This window comes from Syngnathus acus, chromosome 1 (assembly GCF_901709675.1).
Source record: "Syngnathus acus chromosome 1, fSynAcu1.2, whole genome shotgun sequence".
NCBI classification, from domain to species: Eukaryota; Metazoa; Chordata; class Actinopteri; order Syngnathiformes; family Syngnathidae; genus Syngnathus; species Syngnathus acus.
The window spans coordinates 18093967-18105522 of record NC_051087.1 but is presented as its reverse complement, the minus strand read 5'-3'; the positions used below and the strand labels follow the sequence as shown (position 1 = coordinate 18105522).

Sequence of the window (11556 nt, the reverse complement as noted above, 5' to 3'; positions counted from 1 at the left end):
AGAGTTGGATGAACTCAAGCTTCAGAAATTTCTCCGGTTTTGCACTGGATCTGATCTTATTGTCACCGACACCATCCTTGTGGAGTTTCAACAAATGACAGAGTTTAGTAGAAGACCAGTGGGGCACACGTGTTTAAAGGTTTTGTACATTGCTGACAGCTATGAAAATTTTCCAGACTTCCGATCAGAATTCAATGCCGTTCTCGAAAGCAATATCTGGGTCATGGATATTGTTTAATTCTGTCAATAACCATAACTCCGTTAATTATCCGTTGTAAGTTGCATCAACACAACATATTTTGTTCACTGTTCTTATTGGTCAAATAGAAACAAACTTTGTATTCGTTCCTTCACTGTTTTTAGAATTTTATAGAAACAGCTTGCATTTGGCATTATGTTCCAGTTATATAAAAGTTCTAGGGCTTTATTAAAATGACCCAAGATGTTATGCATAACCATTGGATGGTTGTTTTCAGCAGCTACATCGTATTAAGTGAATGCTTCTGTAATGAAGAGTAGTAATATTTTATTGCATTCAATAAACTCACTCTTCATCCACTATGTATTTCCTGACTGCACCTGAATGTTGGTATATAAAAATAAAGTATTATGTTGTACAGATGCCTTCTATGAAAAGACACAATTTCTAATATACAAGTAATACATTAATACTTAATACATATTTAAGCAGTCAAGTTCAGGACATTTCAAGCAAAATGTAACATCTTTGTTTTTGTTAGTCACAAATGGAAAAGAATAACCATAGATCAGGTAAACATAGTTAAAAAAAATTCAATTTTGCAATGAATTATTCTGGAAAATTTGGGTCATTAAGGAATATTTAAAGGTCAAGAAGGCATTGTAAGACTAAAAAAACATAGTAACTGAGTATACAGACTACTGATTAAATTATTTTCTGAGGAGTTTATATGTATTACATCAATACGCTTGTCAAACAATCTTCAGTAATTCCTCTCTCAACATATGATACAAGTCACTTGCATGCAATGGATCTGATGGAGCGTGCCATTCATTTTCCTCCATTAGCAGACAACACAGTTCAAATACAGTTTCATCGCAAGGAAACTGGCATTTTGGAGTGCACTCTTCCATACACGCAGTGATATCTTGCATTCCAGTGGGTTTCAGTCGATCCTCGGCACTGTGCATGGCAGGGAATGAATACATGACGACTGGCCGGCCTGAAGCTGTATCACCGTTCGACCTTGGTCTTATTTTGTGCGAGTTCCATGTGTTCACAACTTCATCCAGCTCATCCTGCACAAGAGCAGCATAGTTAAGTATTTAAGTACATTGTTATTTTTTACTACTCAATTTATTCATTTCAACTTCAAAAACATGATGGGAGAGACAAAATATTTTACCTGCACAAGATTAAGAAAGCAGAACTGGATAAGACTTTTATCCAGAAAATCTCCTGTGTAGTGACCATCCTCCTGAAGAGTTTGAAATAAATTAATCCAGAACTGTGCGCTCTGTTTGCGAAGGATGGACCACCACCCTTCAATGCGCTGATTGGCAGTACTTCTCCCGTAAAGAAAACTTTTCTCCCCAGCAAAATTGTCAGAGTGGTTTTGTCGCAAACACAATTGCATCTGTTCAACACAACCATTTTCTGTGCCCCTGTCTGCACGGATCCTCTCTGGACATCCACCAATGCGCGAAACTGTTTTGATAAAATAACTTGCAATCACCTTGGGATCATTGTTTGTGGTATAGGCCTCTGCCCATAACACATACCGGCTAAACCCATCAATACAACCATGGATGCAAATCCCATAGGGTTTTAATTTATCATAGCCATCCATGTGCCAAAGAGCATTTGGGCCTCTGCAGCTGTACTGGCGTCTTCTAAGGCGTCGTGCTCTTCTTAATTCCACGCCGACCGGGTCAACCAATTTTATAATATGTCTTATTGTATCTTGTGAGACAACAAATCCTTTTTGAATCGCACGTAGATGAAGCCAGCGATAACCTTGCATCTGGCCACAAGTCAGGATTTCATGCTGGACAAAAGCCAACACATCTCCCAGGTCCGACTGATTCTTTCTTCGGAACAGACCAAGTCTTTTACAAGTTCTCTTCAGAGTCCGAATACTTATAATCGTCTGAGCATTATGTGCTAAAACTGCAAGTATTTCCTTGTTGCTGAATGCAAGTCTAAAGCATAGCTTGATTAAGTCATCCAAATCCGGCTTTTCAGGCACTGGTTGAGTTGCACCCTCCATCAGTCACTTTATCTGCACAACAAAGTAAAAACAATTACAATTTGTCAAACAAAACAGTGGGCATTTTGAAAACATGACTTTATGACAGTATGCTTATTGTATAAAGTTGTTTTTAATACTAATACTCCTGGTACGATGTCAGGTGTAACATCACTAAACAAGTCTCATCCAGTGAGTAAATAAAGACGTGCGTGTGTGCATGATTATACTTCAAATGATGTAACCTTGAATTGTGGCACGTAGAATCAACACTCTTAAACAACAGTGTGATCAGTGTATTGAGTTAAATTTAAGGTGCAATGATATTGCAGCCGGTCACAATCAGCAAGGCATAGTTTATGCCGCGAGTCGCGGTGTTTTACCGACGAATTCTTTAAAGTCAGAATTCTGAGAATAAAGTCAGAATTCTGAGAAAAAAAGTCAGAATCCTGTCACCCTTCGTTTTTTTTTTCTTCACTGGCCCTAATCCTCTTCCGTACAGATACAATCGATCCACATGCACTGTGGGTTATTATTGCCACCTGTCCCGGATTTTTATGGTCTGTCCAGGAAAAAAGAAATCTGGGACACGAAGACCATGCCCGGGCGATGATCTATTTTATGCTAGCTGCTCCCTGTGCCCAGCGAAAATTCTCCTCAAATATGAAGGTAAAATCACATTAGGTGATCACGATAACGCCCGTTCGTGGACCCTGTGGAAGTCACGAGCGAGGCAGGACAACCATGTGCAACACGGAGTCTTTATTTAGGAAAAAGAGGGCTGGAATGCCAGCAGAGGAGGTGCCGAGGCAAACTGACGAGCCGGTCAGCAAACTATCATGCCTCCGCTCCTCCGTGGCGCCGATCACCACGCGGACTGGAGCTTGTCAACGTTTCCTCCTCCGAGCCTAGTGTGTCAGTTTTTGTTGACGTACCGCGTGTCTAAGTTCCGCGGTTTTCGCACGCTTGACACGATGTGCTAAAACATGTAGTGCACTTCACTGACGGGCGTAGAGTTTAAGTGCGAGAATTTGAACGGGGCCTCAGAGAGAAGAAGTAGACGAAGAAGAAAAAGAGGAGGAGAAGAAGAAGAAGAGAAGAAAGAGACGAGAAGAAGAAGACGAGAAGAAGAAAACGCCGAGAAGAAGTAGACGAGAAGCAGACGAAAAAGAAAAATACTGTAATACGTTAAGCAGCAGCAGAAGTAAACGACGATATCGAAAACACCTCGTGAAAACATGGGGGTAAGAATATCCAAGTATTAAATTTTATGCGCTGCGAACTTCCCAACAGCATAATTGAAAAATGGGGGCGTTTTTTGGACGTGCCATTTCGTTGTAGATATTATGCCTGGATAACTATCGCAGCGTGAGCTATCAGCATATGCACAGAAACTCATAACTATTTTACAAGTAGTACTCATTCTAAATGCTGCTGGAAAACTGAATTCCACCTGGGATCAATAAAGTATCTCTCTCTCTCTCTCTCTCTCTCTCTCTCTCTCTCTCTCTCTCTCTCTCTCTCTCTCTCTCTCTCTCTTTGTCACACATTTATTTTTCAGTCTTCTCCTTCCATTCGTCTGTCCGTCCGTCAAACACAATCAGTCCTCACACTCATCTTCCAAAACAGCAACATGGGCCGTAGCGTGAGGTCTAACCAATCTAACCAATATTTATTTGTCTCTTCAGCGGTCTGGTACCCGGCGGCGTTACCAAGAGGATGTAATCTCAGATGAAGAAATTGATGGAAGGAGAATGTTTAATCTTGAGGAGAAGGTTTCCAGCCAGAGATTCAACTCTGATCGTATAATTCGAATGCAAGGAAAAGGTAGAAACATTTCAGTTTGAGGCTTGTACCTGCTTAAGTTTAATCATTCAATATTTTTACACAAACACTCATCAAGTTAACATAGTCTGCTCTCTCCATTCACATCTCAAATTGTTCCTGTGCAATACAATATGTGTGTATGTGTACAGTGATCTCTCACCGCTCTGCCTGTTGCGGCTTCACTATTTTGCGAGTTTGTAAATGACGGGAGAACGTCGTTTAAATACACGCTGATGGAACGGAGCATGCATGTGAGCAAAATGCTGAGGACAAGCACAGGAGGCGCAGCAGCAGGCCACGCGCAAGGGAAAAACACCAGGGTGCAGGAAGCGTTTTGGCGCGCTCACACCCTGCGGCCGTCTTTTGTGCTGGATGTGAAGTTTGAGTTTGGAGACTAGGAGGCGGTGGTCTGTCCAGCACTCAGCGACACACATGGTCTTCGTGACTCATACGTCTTGCCTGTCCCGCTTCCTTACGATGACTCAGTCCATAAGATGTCAGTGCTTTGATAGGGGATGCATCCATGATGTTCTGTTGTGGGTAAGGAGGTTTAAAGACTATTGGTGATCAGGAGGCCATGCTCTATGCAGGTCTGGGGAGGTAGTAGGCTGTTGCTGTTGCCGACTCCATGCTTCCTGATCACGCTTTCCCAGGGGACGCTATCATGACCTACTCTCGCGTTAAAATCATCAAGAATGATACGTTTGTCTGCGTGAGGAACAGTGCAGATGACAGTGTTCAAGTCTTCATAAAACGTGTCTTTGGTCTCCTCTGGGTTGGTCATGGTGGGGGCATAGACGCTGACAATGGTGGTGGTGTGCTTCTGTTCATAAGAAAGGGGGAGTCTCAACGTCATAAGGCGATCATTCACACAACCAACGCTGACTTGACTGCAAAGCCTACTCCTGCCTCTCTTCTCTCTTCTGGTCCACGTCCACTCCAAAGGAAGATATATCCTGCACCTCTTTCACAAAGTTCTCCCATTCCTGCCAGTCTGGTTTTGCTGAGTGCAGGAATGTCGATGTTATACATGGCGAGTTCACTTGCAATGAGCGCTGAGCGACTCTGGGGTTCCTCTGACTTGTCTCTGTCAAGAAGTGTGCGAACATTCCAGGCGGCAAGGGTCAGTGGTGTAATCCTTGTTTTCTTTGTTGTCTTGTTGTTTCGATCGCATGTGTAGGTTCCTCTTGTAGCTGTAAACTCAGTAGTGATGGGTAGATGAGGCGTCATGAAGCATTTCAACACATTGCCAAACTTTACTGATACTGTGTCGATACTGTGTCAGTGAGTGCTGACACCTGCTGGACCTTAAAAATCCCTACAGGCAACCTCGTTGACAGACAACTGACACTGATTTGATGACCTAGTATATACATTATTATAATTTAAGTACCGTATTTTTCGGAGTATAAGTCGCGTTTTTTTTATAGTTTGGGTGGGGCGGCGACTTATACTCAGGAGCGACTTATATGTGAAATGATTCACAAATTTTCAAAATTCAAAAATCCGCCATGTAGTGAAACCGCGATAAACGAACCGCGATGTAGCGAGGGATTACTCACTAATTTGAACTGCAACTGACGACGTCAGCGGCGCGATGCACACGTGGCGGTGTTTACATAAAGGACGAAGAATTCGATCGATGGATTTAATGATTTGGAGTGACACAGATGGTTTGATAAAATTGTTGTTTATATTATAGCTATTTGATATATAGTTTATACAGTGATCCCTCGCTACTTCGCGTTTCGTTTATCGAGGCTTCACTACATCGTGGCTTTTTTTTCCATGCTTGTGCACTGCGATTTGTTTTTTACAAATTGATATTCAAAACAATACGTTTTTCCAACATCTTGAAATTGAGCCTGTTGCGCTTTTTGAGCACAATTTCTCCAGCCATTGAAAACACCCACTCACACGGCACAGATGAGGCTGGAGTGCAGAGAAATTGCAACGCAAGCCGGAAAAGGTACGGGTAATGGGTCTTTTGATTGTCCCAGTATCTGATTGGATCCTGGGACCTGGCAATATGGCCCTCTGCCAGGTATCTTTGAACCTCCTGGATGGCATCGGCTGTGGCTCTTTTGCTTTGTCTGACCACTTCAATGTCCAGATATTGCCAAAGTTTATCTGAAAAACAATGAATTGGCATTTTAGTACCGTAATTTTCGGACGAAAAGTCGCTCCGGAATATAGGTCGCATTAGCCATAAAATGCACAATAACATGAAAAAAAACATATATAAGTCGCTCCGGAGTATAAGTCTCATTTTGGGGGGAAATCTATTCGACAAAATCCAACACCAAGAACAGACATGAACGAGCAACAACAGGCTAAACGATAGGTATGCTAACGTGACATAAACACAAACGAAGAGCTGAGAACGGGCCTGAAGTAACATTCAGAGTTATTAAAAAAAAACTATTACATAAATAACACGTTTATAAAACCATCTGTGTCACTCCAATTCATTAAATCCATCGATCGTCCTTTGTCAACAATGGGTGCTCGCCGCTGACGGCGCTTGCACTTCAAAATATTCCACAGGCCCATATAACGATATATAAATTATATATCAAATAACTATCATATAAGCAATAATATATATTATCAAACCGTCTGTGCACTCTAAATCATTAAATCCATCGATCAAATTCCTTGTCCTTTGTCAACAACGCCGCGCGTGCGCCCTGACGTCAGCCTCGTCGTTATTCCACAGATCTAGTACCGTAATTTTCGGACTATAAGTCGCTCCAGAGTACAAGTCGCATCAGCCATAAAATGCCCAAAAATGTGAAAAAAAACATATATAAGTTGCTCCGGAGTATAAGTCGCATTTTGGGGGGCAATTTATTCGACAAAATCCAACACCAAGAACAGTCATGAACGAGCAACAACAGGCTAAACGATAGGTATGCTAACGTGACATAAACACAAACGAAGAGCTGAGAACGGCCCTGACGTAAAATTCAGAGTTATTCAAAAAACTATTACCGTATTTTCCGGACTATAAGGCGCATCTAAAAACCTAAAATTTTCTCAAAAGCCGACAGTGCGCCTTATAGTCCAGTGCGCCTTATATATGGATCAATTGATGAATTTGTTGATCCATACTGGTTGTACACAGTGCTCTGCCAAAATGTTTCAGTACGTTTTAGTACGACTAGTAAATTACAAGGTCGCATCGCTTCCCAACATTACGGCAACTGTAGTCAGGGGGCGTCACCGAATAGCTGTTGTACCCGCGAGGCTATTTCATTTCAAAATAGGCTGCTCCGTTAATGTTTCGAGTAAATTTACGGATTGATATGGAAGGGAAACATAGGTAAGCAGTACCAATGTGTTAGATCGAACTTTAGTCAGTTCCGATCATTTTATAGGAGATCGTTTGAGAAACGCGATTGTTTACACTTTGCTGAGGCTCATGGGAGATTGCGAGCTGAGGCTCGTGGGACTTTGCGGATGGCTAATGCTATAACGATAGCTGCTATACGTACCAGGCTATTTCATGTCAAAATAGGCTGCTCTGTTAATGTTTCGAGTAAATCTACGGATCGATATGGAAGGGAAACATAGGTAAGTAGTACCAATGCGTTAGATCGAACTTTAGTCAGTTCCGATCATTTTATAGGAGATCGTTTGAGAAACGCGATTGTTTACACTTTGCTGAGGCTCATGGGAGATTGCGAGCTGAGGCTCATGGGACTTTGCGGATGGCTAATGCTATAACGATAGCTGTGATACGTACCAGGCTATTTCATGTCAAAATAGGCTGCTCTGTTAATGTTTCGAGTAAATCTACGGATCGATATGGAAGGGAAACATAGGTAAGTAGTACCAATGCGTTAGATCGAACTTTAGTCAGTTCCGATCATTTTATAGGAGATCGTTTGAGAAACGCGATTGTTTACACTTTGCTGAGGCTCATGGGAGATTGCGACCTGAGGCTCATGGGACTTTGCGGATGGCTAATGCTATAACGATAGCTGCTATACGTACCAGGCTATTTCATGTCAAAATAGGCTGCTCTGTTAATGTTTCGAGTAAATCTACGGATCGATATGGAAGGGAAACATAGGTAAGTAGTACCAATGCGTTAGATCGAACTTTAGTCAGTTCCGATCATTTTATAGGAGATCGTTTGAGAAACGCGATTGTTGACACTTTGCTGAGGCTCATGGGAGATTGCGAGCTGAGGCTCGTGGGACTTTGCCGATGACTAATGCTATAACGATAGCTGCTTTCCGTACCAGGCTATTTCATGTCAAAATAGGCTGCTCTGTTAATGTTTCGAGTAAATCTACGGATCGATATGGAAGGGAAACATAGGTAAGTAGTACCAATGCGTTAGATCGAACTTTAGTCAGTTCCGATCATTTTATAGGAGATCGTTTGAGAAACGCGATTGTTTACACTTTGCTGAGGCTCATGGGAGATTGCGAGCTGAGGCTCGTGGGACTTTGCGGATGGCTAATGCTATAACGATAGCTACTATACGTACCAGGCTATTTCATGTGAAAATAGGCTGCTGTTAATGTTTCGAGTAAATCTACGGATCGATATGGAAGGGAAACATAGGTAAGTAGTACCAATGCGTTAGATCGAACTTTAGTCAGTTCCGATCATTTTATAGGAGATCGTTTGAGAAACGCGATTGTTTACAGAGGGCTCGGCTCGTTGGTTATTGGCTAGTGGATGCATACCGCAACCCTAGTCAACCTCAGTTTTCAAGATGGCGGCGCCCCAGTCGGCTGCGGCCGCTACAGCTCTCGACAACCGACGAGCATTTTCACAAAATATGTCGCCTAGGACACTACAAACAACACTAAGTTTAGTTTATCCATCCAGTAGGTTAGTATATGATCGCCAGCGCCTGCTGGAGGTACGGTCATCAAGTGTTTTCGGACTCGTAGCCACAACTACCCTAGTCTGTTTACGTAGCCTCGGAGTGCTTCGGGCACTAGCCCCAGAAGCTCACGATGCAGCGGGCTCGCCGGGCAGCACACGCCGGAGGAAGAGTAAGCGTAGGCGGTGTGACCGGCGGCGGAAGCGCGGCTGTCGAGGTGGGCTAACGGCTAAGCTAAAAGCTAACCCCTACAAACCGCCGCTTCCATCCATCTTCCTCTCCAACGTACGCTCACTGGACAATAAAATCGACCATCTACAACTGGAACTCTCCTCAAAGAGGGAGGTTAGAAACTGCTGCGCTCTCATCCTGACGGAGACATGGCTGAACTCATCAATACCGGACAACGCCGTTAGCCTGGAGGGGCTCGCTACATTCCGCGCCGACAGAAACAGCGAACTAAGCGGTAAATCCCGAGGAGGTGGGCTGTGTGTCTACATCAACAACAATTGGTGCAAAAATGCTAGATCTGTCGCCAGCTTCTGCTCTTCGGACCTCGAGCTTTTGACTGTTAACTGCAGACCCTTCTACCTGCCCAGGGAGTTTACTGTTGTTAGCATCACGGCTGTGTATGTGCCTCCTAGCGCTAATACTAAAGAGGCCATGAGTGTTCTCTATCGGACAATCGGTGAGCTGCAATCCACGCACACAGAGGGTGTTTTCATCATTGCTGGGGACTTCAACCAGGCTAACATGAAGACTATTCTCCCTCATTTTTACCAACACGTGGATTTTCCAACTCGGGGAGAGAACACTCTGGACTTGGTTTACACCAATATAAAGGAAGCATTCAGAGCAGCCCCCCGCCCCCACCTCGGGTCTTCAGACAACCTATCTTTTATGCTAATCCCTGCATACAGGCCCCTGCTGATCAGAGCAAAACCCACAGTGAAGCAGGTGAGGGTGTGGTCTGAGGGGGCCATGGAGGCACTCCAGGACTGCTTTGAGTGCTCTGACTGGGACATGTTCAAATCAGCAGCAACATATGACAATCAGATCGACATTGATGACACTGTGTCAGCCTACATCAACAAATGCACCGAGGACGTCAGCACCACTAAGAACATCATCACCCGAGCCAACCAACGACCCTGGATGACTGAGGAGGTACGTCATACGCTACGAGCACGGAACTCAGCCTTCAAGTCTGGCGACAAGGAGGCACTGAGGACAGCGAGAGCCAACTTGAACCGTGCCATCAGGTTAGCGAAGCGAAGCCACAGTCGAAAAATTCAGGATTTTTTCCACGACGCCAATAACACCAGGAGTATGTGGCAAGGCATACGGGCGATCACGGACTACAACTTACCCTCCCCCCCGGTGGGTGAGGATGATGCTGACTTCCTAAATGGTCTAAATAACTTCTTTGGGCGGTCTGAGGCACTAAACAGCACTCCTGCAGTTAAATCTGTTCCCCTTCAGGAAGAGGAGGCACTCTGCCTTGACTCAGCCGACGTGTGGAAGACTCTGAGAAGAGTCAACCCACGTAAGGCCCCAGGCCCCGACAACATACCTGGGCGGGTGTTCAAGGAATGTGCAGGTCAGCTGGCTGGTGTCATCACAGACATTTTTAACATCTCGCTGGGCCAAGCCACAGTGCCAGTATGCTTCAAGGCTGCCTCCATCATTCCGGTGCCGAAGAAACCTCAAATCACCTCACTGAATGACTACAGACCTGTGGCACTGACTCCCATCATGATGAAGTGCTTCGAAAGGCTGCTCAAAGAACACATTGTCTCCAGACTCCCCCCAACATTCGACCCGTTCCAGTTTGCCTACCGGCAGAACCGCTCTACTAAGGATGCCATCTCCTCCGTTCTTCACCTGAGCCTGGCTCACCTGGAGAAGAGGAACACCCACGTGCGGTTGCTGTTCCTGGACTTCAGCTCAGCGTTTAACACCATCATTCCACAGCATCCGGTGGAAAAACTGGAACACCTGGGCTTCAGCACCCCCCTTCGAAACTGGCTGCTAGACTTCCTCACCAACAGACCTCAGTCAGTCCGGGTCGGACAGAACACCTCAGATGTCATCACCCTCAGCACAGGCTCCCCTCAGGGCTGCGTCCTGAGCCCCCTGCTGTTCACCCTGATGACACACGACTGCGCCCCCAGGTTCACCACCAATCACATCGTGAAGTTTGCAGACGACACAACGGTGGTGGGCCTCATCAGTGACAACAACGACCTGGACTACAGAGAGGAGGTGGAGCAGTTGGTGGGCTGGTGCAGAGACAATAGCCTGATCCTGAATGTGGAGAAGACGAAGGAGATCATCGTCGACTTCAGGAAGAACCAGCCTCACCACGCTCCACTGATCATCGACAGCTCAGCTGTGGAGGTGGTCAGCAGCACTAAATTCCTGGGGGTCCACATCACAGACGACCTCACCTGGACTGTGAACACCACAACACTGGTCAAGAGGGCACAGAAGCGCTTGTACTTCCTGCGGAGGATGAGGAGAGCCCACCTGCCCCCACCCATCATGAGGACGTTCTACCGAAGCACCATAGAGAGCATTCTGACAAGCTGTCTCTCAGTGTGGTGTGGAGGTTGCAGCGCCTCCGATTGGAAGAACCTGAGGAGAGTGGTGAGG

General features: G+C 44.9%; 2 protein-coding genes across 8 annotated transcripts in view; one reads left to right on the top strand and one right to left on the bottom strand.

Moving 5' to 3' along the window:
- Window positions 1–504: 504 nt before the first annotated feature.
- On the bottom strand, window positions 505–2610 carry LOC119124647. The gene is made up of 2 exons (XM_037254807.1): window positions 1386–2610; window positions 505–1278 (listed from the first exon to the last, which is right to left on the bottom strand). The coding sequence occupies exons 1-2, from the start codon at window positions 2247–2249 to the stop codon at window positions 952–954; spliced, it is 1191 nt and encodes a 396-aa protein (XP_037110702.1). The 5' UTR covers window positions 2250–2610; the 3' UTR covers window positions 505–951.
- Window positions 2611–2885: 275 nt separating this feature from the next.
- Window positions 2886–11556, top strand: part of kdm2aa (lysine (K)-specific demethylase 2Aa) — a 215357-nt gene continuing 206686 nt past the window's right edge. For 3 of the 7 annotated variants that reach the window (XM_037254384.1, XM_037254353.1, XM_037254394.1), the window contains exons 1-2: window positions 2888–3472; window positions 3917–4055. In XM_037254384.1, coding sequence (XP_037110279.1) covers window positions 3467–3472; window positions 3917–4055 — 145 coding nt within the window. In that variant the 5' untranslated portion in view covers window positions 2888–3466. Of the gene's footprint in view, window positions 3473–3916; window positions 4056–11556 lie in introns of all 7 variants that reach the window. The other 4 variants (XM_037254367.1, XM_037254360.1, XM_037254344.1 and 1 more) reach the window with 2 other exon arrangements.